Source organism: Hydra vulgaris, chromosome 12 (assembly GCF_038396675.1).
Source record: "Hydra vulgaris chromosome 12, alternate assembly HydraT2T_AEP".
Lineage (NCBI taxonomy): Eukaryota > Metazoa > Cnidaria > Hydrozoa > Anthoathecata > Hydridae > Hydra > Hydra vulgaris.
In genome coordinates this window covers 21,184,684-21,205,000 of record NC_088931.1, presented here as the reverse complement: position 1 = coordinate 21,205,000, position 20,317 = coordinate 21,184,684, and the positions used below count along the sequence as shown (strand labels likewise).

Genomic DNA, 20,317 nt, shown 5'->3' with positions numbered 1-20,317 from the left:
TCATCTATTTTTTATATTGGAAACTGGAGGTACCAAAAAGTCACATCGCTAATATATATACCATGGTTTTTAACAAATGCGCTGAAAAAAATGGTTTTCAATTACATTGAAAATAAATAACTTAATTTTCAAAAAATTTATACAAATTTCAATGATACTTTAATTAAAATCATTAGCTACTTTATTTAAATGCATTTTGCTAATATAAAAACATTAGTAGAGATAAAAGATTCAAAGTTATTTATTCCAAACATAATTTAAATAATCTTATCGTTATAGTTCATTATTTATTTAAGTTAAGTTTTAATTTTATTTTTTTTATTTTGGTTTTAGTTAAGTTATTTTTATTTTATTTTTTTGTAATTTTTTTATCGAAGATTTTTTTGATAGCTTAAATTAAATATTTTTTTGCGAAACTTTTATTCGAAAATCTATTTTTAATTAAAGAAATTTTAAAAGTTACAGTTACAGTTGTAGAATTGACATATGACATTATGACATATGACAGATTTATTTGCTTCTTTTAAGAAAAGTTTTTTTTAATGGTTATAGTTAAATTAAGTTAATTTTTTCAGCGCATTTTTAAAATGTATACAAATTTTCAAAACATATTATGCGGTAGTGGTGTAGTGGTAGAGCGCTTGTTCATAAGGTTCCGAGTTCGAATTCTGTTAACCTGTTTCTCTGCACAGCGGCCTTATTCGTCAAAATTTTTGTTTCGGAGTTATAGACTTGAGAGGTGGTTATAACCACAAATAAGCAGCCCTCTCATCTGTAGTGGCCTTTTCTGCCTTCGGGAGATGAATTAACAAAAAAATAAAAAATAAATAACAGCCGTGGTCAAGTTCAACAATCAACAAATAGTATTGTGTGGTCATATTATGAAGTGAAATTGAACATCCTAAGAGTACAGCATCAATTGACTTAAATTTTACATTTTATAGGAAAAATTATATATATATATATATATATATATATATATATATATATATATATATATATATATATATATATATATAATATATATATATATATATATATATATATATTAATATATATATATATATATATATATATATATATATATATATATATATGTATATATATATATATATATATATATATATATATATATATATATATATATATATATATACATACATATACATATATATGTGTATGATGATGATGATAATGATGATGATGATGATGATGATGATTGTGATTACATTATATCAGTATACATGCATTGAAACAGAATATTAATCCACACAATCTAAAGCATTTATCTAAAGGTACACACCATGAATTCTTCTCATGCAGTAATGAAGACCATCCTTAGAATTCATCACACGGTAGCAAGATGATGCGTATCCAAGTAACTTTTGACCCTGAAATACATTTTGAACATTATATTTTCAATTAAATCATTAGTTACAAAATGACAAATTTAAATAAAAACTTTTATCAGATATTTAAACTATTTTTAAATTAATCATTTTTATTTAAAGTAAGACTTGAATATATACAATTATTAAAAACAAAAATTGGCGAATTTTACATAGTTTGGATATTAGAATGTATTGACAATTCAAAGGTTTTAATGTGTTGTATAGGGTTTTTAAGGTATTGAAAAAAATATATTAAAAAAAATGTGAAAACTACAGAATAAATATTTTTTCAATAACTGATTGAATAATTAATTTTATGAATAAAATATTTACTTAGTTGCAGGTATCTTATAAAAATATAATAAAAGGAAAGGAAGTAGTTTTTTCTTTAAATCTTTAAAATATATATATATATATATATCCTATTATCCTTAAATATTTTTAAAGAAACGACAAAATATACTTTACAGAAAACTTTATATTTACAGAGTAAAATATTTTTACAGAAAATGTTATATTTTACAGAGAAAATTATTTTTATATATTTACAGTTAAGAAAGTAAAAAATATAAAAAAAATTTTTTTTTATATTTTTAAATTAAACAGCTGTATTTAATTTTTTTTTATTAATTGAATTATTTATTAATTTAAACAAATTTTTTGATTGACAGTTTATTTTTATTTAGTAGTAGTAGTAGTAGTAGTAGTAGTAGTAGTAGTAGTAGTAGTAGTAGTAGTAGTAGTAGTAGTAGTAGTAGTAGTAGTAGTAGTAGTAGTAGTACTATATATTTGTTACAACAAAATTAAAAATAATTGACAAAATACAAATCATAGATTGTCAGATTATAGTTAGTTTTTGTGAAGCTCATATTGCAACTTTCACTAAGGATAGCTGCGAGCTGTAGGAACATTAGAGCTTATCAAGGCTCGCTTTAAAACTGTTGACAAACGGAGAACCGATTACTTTATCTGGTAACATATTCCATGCGTTGGCGATTCGTTTGTTAAAAAAGTGGAAACAAGATAAATTATTGCTGTACTTTTCACGGTGAATTCTTTCTCTGTGATTTGCTCTTGGTGGAATTGTGATGAGAGGAAAGTGCCAGTTGACTATGTCGATGTTATTAATAATTTTATATTTTTGGATAAGGTCACCTGGTTTATGACGTTCAACAAGAGAAGATAGCCCAAGTTGTAAACATCTGGACTTGTAGCCTAACTTTTTTAGTTTGTCTGGTATTTTTGTGGCACTGCACTGTATTGATTCCATAGTTTGATCATCCTTCACCAAATGAGGGTTCCAAGCTGGAATTGCAAACTCAAGTAAAGGACGGATGTAGGTGGAGTAGAGTTGTTTCCATAAAGAAGCATCACGAGATTGGAAAGTGTGTTTTAGGATGCCTAGCATTTGATTTGCTTTACATGAGGCAATGATGGATTGGGTTTTCTACTTTAAGATCATTGGTAATTTGAATTCCAAAGTCACGCTCAGAGGTGGTTGCTTCCAATTTAGTTCGAGTCGTTATTAAACAAGGGCCCAACTCCTCCATTGAGTATTCGAAAAGAGTTAATTTTTTTTGGCCAAAGTGCATGACCTTGCATTTCTTTGCATTTAGCTCCATGAGCTAAGATTTAGTCCACTGGACAATTTGGTCAATATCTGATTGGAGTTGAAGTTGAGCAGCAAGTGAGTTGACAATGCTTAGGATTTTAGTGTCATCAGCGTAAATCTTACAACTTGATGAAAATATTTATCAATGTATCTTAAAACATCTTCACTTATTTACCTTTTTTTTTTTCTGCAAGCTTTTTTGTCAGTAGCAGCAAAAAGGTTTTTTCTTTACTAATATTAGGTTTAATTAATGAATTAGCATTTCCCTTGGTAGCATGAACAAGTTTAGTATCATTTGAATAACTTATATTATAAATGCAAAGAACTAACGACTTGATTACTACAAATAAAGAACAATATTTAATAATAACTAATATAATAATAATAAATACTAATAAATATTTATTTACTAATGTTTATAAGCATCAATATTAAAAGGTTGCCATTATAATTTTAGAATAAAATTCCCTGCTTATCTTGGTTTTTTCAATAAAAATTTTCTTATTTTATACTAATATTTTTATCATTTATACTTGAAAACTTGGCATTAAAACTTCAACATTAAAACACACACACAATTCAGAAATTTAAGGTTTACTATCAACAGTCGTATTCACATCTCTTCATTTACTATCTTTATTTAAGTTTACTATCTTTATTTAAGTTTTATTATCTTCATTTAAGTTTACTATCAGCAGCCGTATTCATATCTCTCTGTTAAACTAACAGAGAATTTGAGTGCCTGTTAAGAAAAAAACTCTAAACAGCCGGTTATAAAACGGAGGAAAGTAAATGATATTCTAATCCTTCCTTTTAGACTCCGTTTATTAACCAATCCAATAATTTTTTCAGTTAAAATTCTTCCGTTAGCCAGCTCTGTTAACTGTTTTTTGTGCTGTTTTTATCACCATATCTTAACGCTGCAATGCCAACAAACGATGATTTTGTTTAGTTGGTAAATCACAGCTGGTGATTTTTTAAATAATGATTGCTAAGTAATTTTTTTAATTTAATTAAAACATCCTACAATAAGAAAAATTCAAAGAGTTTGTATTTACTTAACACTTAGTTTCATTTTTTTAAATTTTATGCTTATGGATTTAACTCTTATGAATTACATATTTTCTCATAACTCTATTTTTTTCAAATTTTCCAAACGGATCCAAATATCAAAACCGAGTAAATTTATTGTGACACATTTCAATAAATCGCGGTCTTCTTTTTTGCACCAAAGTGGAGGTTTTATTCTCCTGTGTTTAAACTATATATTAACTCCAAAATGAGTTATTTCACCGTGTACCTTGTACTATCTTTATGTTTAAGAAATTGACAACTAATTATTCAAAAAATATTTTAAAATGAACTTTTCCTAGGTTAAAATGAACTTTTCTTAGGTTAAAAAAGAAGATTAAAAGGTTAGGTTAAAAAAGAATGTCAAAGAACTTTTCTTAGGCTAAAAAGATTTTTTCTTTTTTAAAATGAACTTTTCTTAGGCTAAAATGAATCTTTAGTAGAAAACATACAAAAAATGTATCAAGTTTTTAATTATAATATTTAAATATTCTCTAAAAACCAAAAAAAAATTAATGATACTTCAAAAACATCTAAAAATAACTCTTAAATAATATTTAATATAAAGTGCTGTACACAAAAAAACAAGGATATTTTTGTAAAAAATTGTGCCCAAATTCTTCTAATTATGTTTGGTATGGTTTTAACAGAGAAAGTTCAATGTAACCTCTACAGGACTTTGCATTCGAGCATATAGAAACCTTTATTGCTCACCCAATTCATATTTTGTTGCTACAGTCCTGTAATACAGGACTGTGTGCATACCATACAGTGATATGATACAGCCGTACAGTGCATGATTATGTAATAAAAAAATATGGATTGGAAAGGCAAAAACAAGTTTGAAATACCAATTTATCTTTTTAATATCATCTTTTTGTAAAATAACTATTAAAGGTAAAAATTTATACTGTTGCTTTGGCTGCAGCATAGAGATTTTACAATGTGCTTGTTATAAAATATCCCTTAGCATGTGTCTGTTATAAAGTTGTTATTGTTAATTGTTTTATTTAATTGAATTGAATTCACATACAAGCTAAAAAAATTATATATGTTCAGTCTATATCATTTATTATAAAACTAAATGGGAACTTATAATGCAAAAAAACGTTTCAAAAGGAAAAATTTAATGTTTTAGTCAATACCACCCAAGAGTTTCTCTCTCTCTCTCTCTCTCTCTCTCTCTCTCTCTCTCTCTCTCTCTCTCTCTCTCTCTCTCTCTCTCTCTCTCTCTCTCTCTCTCTCCTCTCTCTCTCTCTCTCTCTCTCTCTCTCTCCTCTCTCTCTTATATATATATATATATATATATATATATATATATATATATATATATATATATATATATTAGAAACTCTTGGGTGGTATTGACTAAATTACTAAATATTTGCTAAATTTATTTACAAATAAAAAAATGACTTGAAGAATTAAAAAAAAAAGGAGTTAACAATAAAGTAAAAGTTGTTTTTCTTTTTTAAAACTTTTGAAAATAATATCATATTAAGTATTTAATAATAAGTTAATGAAAACATCATCTTATTGGCGTTGTTACATGCCCAATAAAAAAAAAATTATAATAAACATATTTATTCAATATATTCAATTAGATTGTATGTTTAAGAAAAACTTAAAAATTTTAAAATCTTTTCAAACATTTTAAAAGTGTTTTTAATATGCAAATTAACATTACTTCACTTTCACCCTCTGTTGGGCGCACTTGATCAAATTGATACGTCAAGCATTTTTATCTTGTACGAGTTGGTTGAGTAATGACTTAAAGTTCTGCTTTTTAGTAGCTTAATTCTCTTTCTTCTTTTATTGTTTTACATCATTAAACATGTTTAAATCACTTTATATGAATTGATTTTTATAATTTTGTTGTGAATTTTTTTCATTTAGGAATGCTGTAACACTCATGCATGAACATATACTCTTCATTACCAGGGAATCATTATTGGACCTGGGGCAGGAGCCTGTTTTTCAGTACTCGCTTGTACTGGTCCTGCCTCATTGTCTCTTCCACAATGTAGAGGCAGCCCATACCCTTGGCTGAGATTACAGACCACATCATTACACTCACAGGATGTTTAACCTTTTCCAAAAGGCAGTCCTGGTCGAATTTTTCTCTTGAGCGTCATCAAACAAATGAGCTTTTTTCTATTAAAAAATAAAATGTTGGCTCATCCAAGAAGCAGACTTGTAAAACATTACAAAGACATTTTTAATTATAAACCTATAACTTTTCTGGTTTCTTACAATATTATAAATTATATTTACTCTACTCCAGTCTTCAATAGTCATATGCTGGTGTTTTTTTGTCTACTCCAGTCAATTTTTTCATGGCTTCAGTAAAACATGGTTTTTTGGTTGAACAATGACCCATTAAATCCTCTTCAGCCAACATTCTCTGAACTGTCTTTTTAGAGATGTTAATTCCTTCATTGTTTATCATTTTAGCTTGTTGAGCCACACTTTATTTTTCTGTTTTTAAGACAGATTATTTATTTTATTTAGTTATTTTATTTTATTTTCAGTTATTTACAAATAAAAAACTTTCAAATGCAACCACTCTCTCAAAATATATATGGGCAACTAGGGAAAAACTGAAAGAAACACCAGAATTAACTTGGTCTATCCTAAAGAAAGCCCCTTGCTTACAACAATACAACAATAAAATGTTTACTTTGTTTATATGAAAAACTAATAATTTTCTTTATAAAAATGTTGAAGAGCTACTTAATAAAAAAACAGAGTTAACTTCCAAATGTCAACACGAAAATAAATTTCTTTTAAGCAACTACAAACCTGAAGATTAGACACACACGGTTGTAACAATATTTTTTTCCGTATAGGTTTTTTCTGTATAGTTTCAACTGTTTATAATTTTTTAATGAACAAACTATATTTGTATTTCACCTGATGATTGCAACAGCATGAAACTCAAAGTTATGAAAATCATGTAGTTTTATTTTCTACTATATATATATATATATATATATATATATATATATATATATATATATATATATATATATATATATATATATATATATATATATATATATATATATATATATATATATATATATATATATATATATATATATATATATATATATATATATATATATATAATCAAGTACATGTATATTTGTTAATAAATATATGAATGCTATAATGCTATACAAGTATTTAACATACATATATGTTTGTAACAGTGTGTGATTTATATTCAAATGCAAAACACATTTCATTTTATAATAACATTTATATAAATGCTACAAAATAACTATTGGGAGATAAATCATATAAATTTGATATAATATATATAATAGCTTATTTGTTATAAAAGTAAACTTATTTGTTTACACTTGTTTTGATTAGATACCATTTTTTATTTTTCTTAATTTAATAGAATAAATAGAAAATTCCTGCGATAGCAGTTTTAACAGAAGGGTGGAGCAGGGTTAGATTATGGCGTTAAAAGCCTTCCGACAAATAATTTTTTTCCTGCCGTTAACTTAACTGAAGCATAAGAATACAAGTTTATTTTATCGCTGGCATTAAAAACTGCCATTTTACTTTTAACCAGCCGATAGCTTATCGCAGGGTTTAACAGAGGGATGTGAATACAGCTGCAGAGTACTCCAAAAAAGTTAATAAAAATATGGTAATATGGATGTCTGGACATCTTATTTTCAACTTCACAAAAATTTAAAAGGTATCATATTTTTAGAAAATTGACATTGAAAATATGCAGGGATATTTTTCTTTTGAAACTGTGATTTAACATTAACTGCAATTTAATTTAAAAATGTCATAAACAGGTTCACAGTCTCGCAGTACAGCAACAAACATAAAGAAAGAAGCAAAAGAATTGCTGAAGCCTTTAGTTCAAAGAATTTATAAATCTTTGAAAACATATATAAGAGAAACAATTTTGAAAACATGTTGAAATAATGTTTGAAAAAAAATAGAAAAAAATATTAATAAAAACAATTTTTTTAATAAAATATTTATTTTGTATTTATAATATATTATTATTATATGGCATACCATGTTTCTAAACTAAATTCAGATGTAATGTTTTTTAACATTTTTAAAGCAAAATAACAGCGCTTGCAAGTTAGAATATGAACATGTGCATTTTATTTTTTTAATGAATTTCACCTTTAAAATGACTTTTCAGCAGTTTTTAATGTCAATTTTCTAAAAACATGATACCTCTCAGATTTTTCTGATAATGGAAATGAAATGTCCAGACATCCATATTACTATTTTTATCAACTTTTTTGGGGTACTCTGATAGTAAACTTAAACCTTAAATTTCTGAACTGGGTCCTAGCCACGCTATTTTTACCCAACCCCCCTCCAAACCCCATTATTTATATAGAAAACCAATCATTTGTTAGATAATAAATAATGAAAATAATAAAAAACACATTGTACATTACCATTTTAAAAAACAGTTGAAGTTAGCAAATTAATCTTTGAAATAAATATAAAAAATAATACTAAACATGAAGAATAAATGAAGCAACAAACTAGTAATGTAACTAAAAAGATTCAATTGTTTAATGTAAATGTTAAATCATCTTTAATTCCCTTTAAGACTCTAATAACTCTAATAACCATTTTGGTTATTAGAGTTTTAAGAAGAGCCTCCCAATACTTTACCATTTTTTTTCCGTCTAAATTAAACACAATATTAGTAAACGACCGGTGTTGATATTTGACTGGGACCGGGGCCAGGTTTGATAAAATATAGCCAGGGCCCGGTTTGTGACCAGGGCTACATAAACATTTATACATCCTCAAGTATACTTTTTTATTCAAAACTCATGTTATATTTTGTATATATATATGCATATATAAACATCATTATGATCAACATGATCATCATAATCATCATCATCATCATCATTATCATCTCTTTCGGGAAATACTACATCATATAAATACTAAAGTTTATATAAATATAAAAGGATATTGTATGCCAGCATCTAAATAAATAGCAAACATATATGTTATGTCCATAATATGTATGTATACTCTTATCTTGACAAAAAAATCTTCACTTTTTGATTGCTTAGAACAAGTGCCGGTTTTTAATCTGATCTCTCTTCTGTAACAGCCTAAGGCTTGCTGTGGCATATGGATTTAAATTCTGGACTTAAAATCTGCAATTTTTGTTAGACAACAAAACTAATTTTTTTACTGCAAAAAAAATATTGCAATAATGTTGGTATTCCTATATTGATCAATAACAACCCTCTTACTCTCAGACAAAGTCTAAAAGCACATTGTAAATGTAATGCGGTTGTGATGTAGTGGTAGAGGGCTTGCGTCATAAGCAAGAGGTAGCAAGTTCAATCCACACCACATTCCTGGTAGTACCAAGCCTTCCCAGGAAACACATCTGGTTTTTCATCTTGTATGTCCACGCATGAGTATTTTATTTTAAACAACTTGGTCACGGCCATTTCACACAAGTTTTATTATGTGTGTTGATGAAAAAAGTTGTGAAAAACAAAGAAAGCAAAATAACAAAATAGGAAATTAAAATAAACTTAAGTAGAAAATAATAATAACAATAATTTAAATAATTTGTGTATTGTATCTATTTTTGTTTCTTTATAGTGGTTGTTAATTTCGGCAACAAAATTTGGTAAGTCAAAATAAAAAAAAACAAAAAAAAAAACAGTTTTAAACATGGAAAAGAATGATTTATCTATAATTTATTTGCTTTTTTTAAAGAGGAAAGCAAAAATAAAATTGTCATCTGTTTGTAAAATATATTTGTATAACTTTAATGTAACAAGTATATATAAAGGGTTAAATAAGTATATATAAAGGGTTAAATAAGCAATCGCAGTTTGCAAACTCTGAAAAAATACCTAGTCTTCAAAATTTTAGTTAATGCGAAGATGTGTACTTTATTTTCAAGGAGCAAATTATTATAAGTTTGTAAGCAAGAAAGTTATAAAAAACAATAAACTTATGGTTACAAAAGTAATAACACTTTGGTCACTAACTGCATTATAAAAGTAATAAAACTATAACAGTGTTATAACTTTTATAAAGCACTTTTAAATTTCATTCTTTGTTCAAACAACATTAGTAATTCCAAACATTAATTAAAGTGGAAAAGCATCTAGAAAAAATAAAGTGGATATTCAAATATTATAGAATCTTCAGGAATTTTTACAAAACTATAACAACTTTATAAAAACGTACTTTATAAAAAGTTTAGCGTTATGAAAAATGTTACTAATAGTCCGTAAAAACACATGTAAATTTTAAAATCAATCAATAAAAATTTTTTATTGGTTGATTTTAAAATTGAGGTGGGTTTTTACAGACCATTAGTAAGGTTTTTCATAATGCTAAAGTTTTTATACATTACGTTTTTATAAAGTTGTTTAAGTTCCTTAAGTTTTAAATATTATTTGAATATCAATCTCTATTTTTATAGATGCTATTCTACTAAAATTAAAATTTGGAATTACTTATGTTGTTTGAACAAAGAATGAATTATAAAAGTTATAAGTGCGTTATAAATGTAATAACACTACTATAGTGTTACTACTTATATAATGCAGTTAGTTACTAGAGTGTTATTACTTTAGTAGTTGAAAGTTTATTGTTTTATTTTTTATAACTTTTTCGGAAAATCCTTCTTTTTATTGTAGACTTATAACTGTTGTTTTTTTTTGCTTCGTTTTATCTAATTTTGTTGCTGAATGTAACAACCACTCTAAAGAAACAAAAATAAAAACAGTACACAAATTATCTGAACTATTAATCTCTTTTAACTTTTTTCTATTTAAACTTCTTTCTATTTCTTTGTCCAGCGGCCTTGGTTGTCAAGGTTCCTGTTTTAAAGTTATATAGTCGAGAGAGGGTTATAACCACAATTAAGTAGCCTCCTCACTAGTAGTGGCATTTTCAGCTATGGGGAGGAGGATTAACGTAAAAAAAAAAAATAATAATAAACTAGACCTGCTTTATCTGCCAAGCTTGAGCCACTTTTGTAGTTGTAAGTTTGCATTTCTTTCTTTTTTCTACAAATACAATCATGGTCAATGCTCAAACAAGCTATCATCTCTATTACAATAAACCAAAACTCTTTCTTGCTTGTTTCTTATTCAACAAGTTGCATCCTCTTACTATATCTGTCTCTTCATGCTATAAAAACTTTCATTAATCTAGTTTTTTTCCTTGCACATCAAAAAAACCTTACAACAATTAGCAACCTTCATGTTTTTCTTTTATATACAACCTACAACTTTTCAAGTCTTCAGTTAACCATTTCCTATTAATTTTACTTATTCTCTATTTTAAAGTAACTCATAACATAATAGTGCTTGCAATCTTGTAGGAAGTAAATTAGAGTTTGAAAATATATAAATATATGAGTCTATTGAATAAAAAGTAAATATAAGCATAAAATTATAATATATAAAGTTACAAATTATAAATTTTTTTCTAGCCCTGACTATTAACCTCTGCTAAATCTTATAGTTTAGCCAGGGCTGGGGCCAGGTTTGAAAAAGTCTCATTTTTAGCCGGGGCCGGCCCCCAGTCACTTCCTACACAATATGCCTGCTACTTCGACCCAGCTAATTACGCTGGGTCAAAGACCAAAATCTCATTACTGCAAAATGCATACGGAAATTTTTACACAACCAGGTTTTCTAGCAGGAGAACCATCTTAAAGTTTGCTTTTATTAACTTACCTGATTGAAAACCAGTTTTAAAAGCACTATGGAATACACGGAGGTTGCAAATCTTAGTTTTAAGAAGATTAGGCAGCTTGTATTTGCAGTTAATTGTTTTACAGTGCCACCAATATCATCAAATAGTGACTTATCATAACTTGTAGCAAAAATGTCCAATCTGCATCAATGTTAAAATCATTTTTATAAAGACAGATATTGTAAAGATTTTTGTGGTTTTTATTCTATGCAGCACAACCATCTTAAAAATAAAGAATCTTTGAAATATTAGGATGATTTTCTTTTAAATAATTAACTATTTGTGTCTGAACTTCATACACTAAACCAATGTCATTCTCATTATGTACTGACATGAGGTAAAACGATTTTTCTTTAAGCTGACCATTTTCGTTTAATAAATAGAGGGCAATGGGTTGTAACATGCATTGACTTTGGCACCAACGGTAACTTTAGATTTTATCTTGAATCACAAACATGAAGTTTTCTGCAAAATGACCTAAGACAATAAGCAGTCGTTTGCCAAGTTTTCCTTTTGTTGCCTTAGGTATCTTACTTGACATTTTGCAGTGTAGGGTTGAGCTGTTAACTTGTTTATTATCTCTGATAACATCAATTTGTATTCAACTTGTTGTTAGATAGATCAATGTTGTTCTGTCTGTTTTAATTTCAATTCAAAAAATTTTAAATTATGCAATGTAAAGTTCTGTTAAAATCATTATTTTAGATGGATGACTGTTTTTAATCCATATACATGCAAATCAAAAAACATCTGTACTTTGTTAAAACATTTTAAGAAAGATCATCGAATACAGAATGATCAAAAACCAAATGGAACAAATACAAACAAAAAATTTTGAAGACAATATTTTCAAAGTTATCTTAAAATTATCAAAAATGCAAAAAGAAATTTTTTTTGAGAAAAGTGGGGCATGACCTCAGTGCCCCAGCTTTATGGACCCTCTAATCATCTGCCCAGGAAATAATATTAGCACACATTCATCAGGACTACACAAATGCTAAAAGTTTCAGAGCTCCATTTTGTCTTGAAAGTAGTGAAAAATCTATCACAAGATTCCGCTAGAAAAAGTGGGCCCTTGACCCAGTCCTCCCTCCCTCCTGGTGTCTTAAGTCATGAAAACAACTTTAACATGCATGTTCATCGGCACCACAGAAATGCCAAAAGTTTCAGAGCTCCAGCTAGCCTGGAAGGTAGTGAAAAATTGGTTGCAATACTCTGCTACCAAAAAAAGTGGGGACTGTGCCTCGTTATCTATATACTTGCAAATCAAAATCTTTACATTTTTTGAAAGATCAATTAATAAAGAATGATGTGTAATATATTTTTTTCTGATATCAAGGCCACATAGGTTTCATGGGCATGAAAATCAGGTATATAAAAAATTGCCTAAATTTATTTTAATTGATAATTACAGGTACTTAATAATATTTTTTTTATATTTCTGATCATTTCATTGGATTTGCCATCCCTGAAAATAACCAGGTGCATATTTTGAAGTAAAAATATCAAATTTTTAAAGTTATGTAACTTGAAACCTTTAAATAAATGTTGCAATTCTGAGGGGACAAAAAGGGCCTGGCCAGTATCTGTTAAAAATAAAAGGGTTATATTTCAGAATCTTCTTGGAACTAAAGGTTCTAAGAAATTTGGTTTCAAAGAATTCTTATTTTACTAAGTGCTCTTCACTGTATAAAAATCTGAGATGTAGGGTGACATTTTAAAAATTTCTGGGTCATTTGACATGGAATTACCCATGGTTCAGATTTTGTCAGCTAAAGATAAAGCTGTTTGCTAAGAAATTTTTATTAATATCATCTCTTGATTCCACTAGTTGCGTTCTCTCTGATATAGCAGACAAACAGGTTGATCGATTGGTTGACATTCGTATCACTTCAGCTTCTGTATATAAAGTGATTTCCTGCTTAGACTCTTCTACAGCTTGTGGTCTGGACAACATTCCTGTTATAGTCTTGCAGAAGTGTTCTCTGGAGCTATTGTCTATACTTTCAAAACAACTTAACAAGTGCTTATCAGAGTCTTGTTTTCCAGCATGCTTCTTGGAAATCATATATCAAATCCATTGCAAAAATAGCATCTGCTAAGGTTGTATCTTTTTATCGTGCTCGCCACATTCTTACTTCGGATGTTATTCTTTTTCTCTATAAATCTCAAATCCGTCATTGTATGGAATACTGTTGGCATATCTCGGGCAGATCTTCAAATGATGCGCTTACTCTTTTAGACAAGATGTAAAAACGGTAGTGGTGATGCGGTAGTAGTGTAGTGGTAGAGCGCTCGCTTCATTAGCGAGAGGTTCCGATTTCGATTCCCGCCACGTCCCTGGTAGTACCGTGCTCAACTTGTTTCTCTGCGCAGCGGCCTTGTTCGTCAAGGTTCGTGTTTCGGAGTTAAAGAGTTGAGAGAGGGTTATAACCACAAATAGCCTCCTCATCTGTAGTGGCCTTCTCGGCCTTGGGGGGGTAAATAAATAAAAAAAAAAAATAAAAAAAACACATTGTAAACATAGTTGGACCTGCTCTTGCAGCCAAACTCGAACCATTATCACATCGTTGTAATGCTGCTTGTCACTTTATACTTTTGTATTTAGTTTTATACATAATTAAATCAAACAGAATAAGTACAAACCAAAAAAATTTTGAAAACAATATTTTCAAAGTTATCTTTACTTTATAAAAAAAGCAAAAAAAAAAATTTTATTTTGAGAAATGGACCCTCTGATTGTCTGCCTTGGAAACAATTTTAACACCCATTCATTAGGTCTACACAAATGCTGAAATTTTTAGAGCTATAGTTTGGAAGGTAGGGAAAAATCTATTACAAGATTCCACTACAAAAAAATGAGGCCCAGCCCTCCCCCCCCCCCACCTTTCCTGATGTCTTGGGTCCTGAAAACAACTTTAATATACATGTTCATCTGCACCACAGAAATGGAGTTTTAAAAAGTTTAAAAGCTCCAGCTAGTCTGGAAGGTAGTGAAAAACCAATTGCATTACTCTGCTACAAAAAAAGTGGGGACTGCGCCCTGTTATCCATATATTGAAATCCATATACTTGCAGATCAAAATCTTTACACTTTTTGAAAGATTAGTTAATATAGAATGATGTGTAATTTTTTTTTTTCTGATATCATCAAGGTCACATGGGTTTCTTAAGAGGGGCCTGATCAGTATCTGCTAAAAGTAAAACAGTCATATTTTAGGATCTTCTTGGAGTCAGAGGCTAAAATTTTCTTATTTTACTAATCACTTTCAACTTTACAAAAATCAGCTAAATCTGAGATGTATGGTGACATGACCTGGGTCATTTGACATGGAATTACCCCCATACAAGATAGGTGGAATAACAGATTTGTCCTTATTATAGATTCTCCAGATGTCACGAGAGCCTAATTTTTTAAATGATATACAAGATTTTGTGACCTGAGAATAGCGGGCTTTTAGGTTAGAAAAAACCTTTTTACAATGGTTCTAGCAATAGTAAACAGACGTCTGTTTGAGAGATCAAACTGTGATCAGAAGCACCTAAAGGTGAATGTGGAGAAACTGAGCACTGACTAGGATCAGAAACAAGACATAAGTCGAGTAGAGAAGGTAATTGATTTGATTTGTTTGGGAAGTGAGTTGGAAAGTTGACTATATGAGTAAGAGATTGAACCAGGTCTGGCCTTAAATGTCCGAAAGTAATTCTTTTTTACACTTTCTGCATTTAATAACTTTTCTTCTTTTGGCTGAAGGTGTTGTAATTGGTTCTATATTTTGAGTTACTTCTTTTTCTGCAGGGTTTGGCAATGGAATTATGAGTTTGCATATGGCTTTACGCTTTTTAGCTTGTTTTTCAGCTAATTTGAGTTGCTTAACTTCTTCTCCTTTTTTGAGATGATCTGCAACACCATGTTCTGTAATACATTGGCCAGCAATTTTTGGAATATTAGGTTGCCTCGATTTTTTTAAATGAGACTGATTTTTTTCTTGAAAAAAACTCTTTAGCTCATTTTCCATTTTGATTTTCATTCTGCTCTGTACTTGTTGAACCTCGAAGCAGCTGTTGCTGGTTCGAGGTACGACATCGAATGGCGTTGAAGACGTCGGTTGATTAATTGTTTCAGAGATGGCTAATGCCTATAGACAAATCAAAATTATATTGTTTTCCAGACATAGCAATACAGCTGCTAAACTGACATGAGATGTATGTCCATCAAGATGTAAGATATGAGTACCACTAATAGCTTGACATTCTGGTATATACACTTCCTTCAACCATTCAATAAATGTGTCATGCTACATCCAACCAGATTTAGAAATTGAATATTTGGTGCCAGTCGGACCACCTAAAGCCCACTCAGCTCTAAAGTTTCGTTTTGCTTTGTATACCACGAATGGTGGTGTAAAGTATCCATCAGCATTACAGCAATTGTTCACTGTATAATGGATTTTTTCATTGTTACCAGTGAGTTTCAAAACACGCTTTGCACCTTTTCGACATACTACAGTTGCTTTGCCTTGATCACCACAGAAACCTGTTTCATCACAATTCCAAATGTGACAACCAGAAGTTATCCCAGACAATTGATATTGTTTAGTGACAACTTCAAAATAATTATCAATTATTTCTTGCGTACAAGAAGCAGCTCTGGCAGATGCTAAAGTGTGAGTTTTTCTCATGGAAATTTCTTTAGACCATTGGTTTATAAATGCATAAAACCAGTCTTTGCCAGGCCTGCCATTTTTAAATAGGCCTGATTGATTTGTACGAAGAAGGTAACCGCATACGAAGTCCATGTTAAACCATAACCCAATCACATAGGAACTTAAATGCTGCATCATAATTGACTCTGTCTGCTCTGAGAGTACGGTTGTTGATCCTGATCCCTTGAAGCTAGCATTGTTGTTGTTCTTGCAACCTATTAGAGTTGAGAATGGAAGTACTTTTTTCTTTTATATCATTTAATGCAGCTTCTATATCTTCTTCATTGTATGACTTTTTACTTGTTGTCATCTTGAAAGTGAATAATTAGTAAATATCATTGAGTCATTTTTGTAAAATAACTTTATATAGGAAGAACCCGGAACTAACACATGAGAAAATCCAATAATTTAATTCACCTAGGTACCTAATTTAAAAATTCACATACTACTTAATAAAGGAATTTAAAGTAAATATGTGAATGATCGGTTTTACCAGAAAAAATTTAATATCAATTTTTCTTACCTTTTTTGTCTAATTTTTAACTATAAAACGAAAAAAAATTATGTAATCGGTATTAAAATTAAATTTTCTACAAGATAGAGGTAAAATTATTTTTAAACGAATTATGGTTCCCGAATTATTACAATAGCAAATAAAAGAAAAAAGCAAATTTTTACAACTCTCGTTTTTAAACTTTTATAAAAATAAAATGACTGAAAAATGAGTTGGATTTTATTTTGACACATTTAAATAGAGGAGATGATTCTCTTTCTTCTGGTGTTTTTATTTTTCAAATATTCCTATCTGTTCCGGTTTTATTTAAATTTTTTGATCAGTGATCGAAAAAATAGTATGATTGGTTTGACTCGATTTTACTCTATATAATAACATAAATTTATATTGGAACAAAAAAAAAAAAAATATTGTACCTGTTTGGGATTTTTTATGTTTTCTAAAGGTAGAAGGCTATGATAATTTTCAATGTTTTCTGGAAGACCTAAACAATAATATTATTGATTATTTTTGTGTGCATATTATGAATACTTTATTTATACTTTGTAATTTTTTTTTTTTTTTAGTGTTAAAGCCACTTCAAGAAGTCCTAATTGTCTAATTACAGAGCACTACAAAGTAGCATTTAATGAGGTTTCCTGCTGTCATTTTAAGCTATGTCGCTTTTATGACCAAAGGCATTAGCCAGTGGGCTGATATCTTTGGTATACTTGCCACTTTACAAGTGCATGCAAGATGAAGAAGCACATTTTTTGCTTTTGTAGATCTACAAAATACAAAGTATCAATGCCGAAAAAAAAATTACAATTTTCACTGACAAATATTTGTGAAATCTAAACCTATAACAAGTAATAAATAATCTATATAATATTTCTAATAATGAAAAAAAATAAATTAGTTAACAAATAAATGTTATGAATCAAATAAAAAAACAATGAGGTAAAATTTCACACCTGGTTCTTTTGATTCTGCCATTAAAAACGATCTTTGTTTTTGAAGCTCCTGAAATTAATAAATATATTATTATTATTTGTTGTTGTTGCTGTTGCTATTGTTATTGTTGCTGTTGTTGTTGTTGCTACAACAACAACGACAGCAACAATTATCATTATTATTATTATTATTATTATTATCAACTAATTTCAAGCTCATTTTAAAAATGAATTATATGAATAAATAATAAAAAATTTTATTATCTAGATTATGACATTTTAATTACAACTGAAGATAAAATAAAAAACAAAACAAAAAAATATATTAAAAAAAAATTACAATTACCATTCGGATTTGTTGAGACATAAAATAAGAAGTTTTATCACATTTGTATCCAGAAAACTGAAGTGGTGAAAGATTTCGTGAACAGCTTTGTTTTTTAGGAGGTAACTCAGTGTCTGTATCCTTAAAAAAATTAAGTTAATAAGGAAGAATTATTTAATCAGAGTTATTTAATACAGCAATTTAAGTAATGTTATACATAAATTCAAAGATTTAATCAGTTACTTTTACTTCAAGTAAGGTTGTGCAAACAAATAGTTTAAGAAAAAATAAGTTTGTTTACATTGATTAAAAACTAGTATAATAATGGAGTTGACAATTTTTTTTCACTCTCTAGCTTTAATATAAAACAAATACGCAAAACATAATAACTTTAGGAACATTTTTGATAGGATTAGCAGCCCTCAGAATTAGGGTCAACAATGCCAACCTTAAAGTGTTTGAGGTTGGCAAAAAATTACCGACCTCATTTCTATGTTTTATAGTAAGACCTTTGTATCAAATTTTTTTTGCCAACCTGATGCCGACCTCTAAAAGGTTGAGGTGGGTAAACGACCTCAGTTTTCCAAATTCCGAGGGTTGGATTAGTTATTTTATTTGTTCACACAACAAACACCAGATTATTGTTTATAACTTACATCATAAGCAAAATGCTCTACTACTTAGTGACCGGGGTTGAAATTTGACTGGGGCCAGGATAAAATATAGCCAGGGCCGTGTTTGTGACCGGGGCTGCATAAACATTTATACATCCTAAAATATTTTTTTTTATTCAAAATTCATGTTATATTTTGTACATATATCCATGTATAAACAAAATTTTGATCAACATGATCAACATAATCATCATTACCATCATGATCATCATGATCTTTATCATCATCATCATCATCATCATCATCATCATCATCATCATCATCATCATCATCATCATCATCATCATCATCATCATCATCATCATTATCGTCATCATCATCATCATCGTCGTCATTAGACTTTAGTCTTCCTCTTTTATGCTGTTTCTTTTATATAAACAATCAAGAGCATTTTCTTTCCAATATACAATAAACCAAAACTCATTCTTGCTTGGCTTCTTATTCAACAAGTTGCTCCTTTTTACTGTATCTATCCCTTAATGCCATGAAAACTTTTAATAATCCAGTTTTTTTTTCTTTGCACATCAAAAAAATCTTTTAACTCCTACCCATCTTCATGTTTTCCTTTTTTTATACAACCTACAACTTTTCAAGTCTTCAGTTAAACGTTTCCTAGCTTTTTAACACTGTCCTCTATTTTAAAGTAACTCATAATTTAATAATGGTTGCTTGCAACCTTGTTGGAAGTGAATTAGAGTTTAAAAATATATAAATATATGCCAATATTTAATAAATAGTAAATGAAGTTTAAAATTATAATATATAAAGTATTATAAATTTTTTTCTAGCCCTGGCTATCAACCCCTGCTAAATCTTAAATTTTGCAGAGGCCGGGGCTGGGTTTGCAAAAAGTTTTATTTTTAGCCAGGGCCAGGGCCCCGTTCATTTACTATGCTCTACTCATGAGTTACAGCACCAACACCCAGTTCTGGTTTTTTATTACTTTCTATTATTTATCTAAAACCCTAAGAAAACAACTAAAACCCTAAGAAAACAATATCATTTTAAATTAAATAATTTACACTGATTGCTAATAAATAATCAAAATAAATAAATAAAAAGCTTGATTCCAAAATTATATAAAAAAATATCAAAAAATATTTTGATAATGACAAAATAGAAACAATTGTTACTAAACTAAAAAGACCTAGACACTATCATGGGCCTAACATTAGTTATTTCAGGCAAAAAAAACATCTTCCCCCATTTCTCCACAAATAAATTCACTATGTATGAAATAGAATTATTGTAATTGTTAAATAATTATTTTACTGCCTTTTTATATATATTTATTATTATTTTATATATTTGTTTTCTAATAAATTTTTTTGTTAAAA

The 20,317-nt window shown here is 28.5% G+C and overlaps 1 protein-coding gene across 1 annotated transcript in view; it reads right to left on the bottom strand.

The window, feature by feature from the left end:
• The window catches only part of LOC100204958 (PAN2-PAN3 deadenylation complex subunit pan3), a 53,052-nt gene that overhangs the window by 19,009 nt on the left and 13,726 nt on the right, over positions 1-20,317 (bottom strand). The window contains exons 3-6 of the mRNA XM_065812527.1: positions 18,328-18,447; positions 18,003-18,051; positions 17,466-17,533; positions 1,304-1,391 (exon numbers count right to left, since the gene is read on the bottom strand). Of these exons, the coding sequence (XP_065668599.1) occupies positions 1,304-1,391; positions 17,466-17,533; positions 18,003-18,051; positions 18,328-18,447 (325 nt within the window). The remainder of the gene's footprint in view (positions 1-1,303; positions 1,392-17,465; positions 17,534-18,002; positions 18,052-18,327; positions 18,448-20,317) is intronic.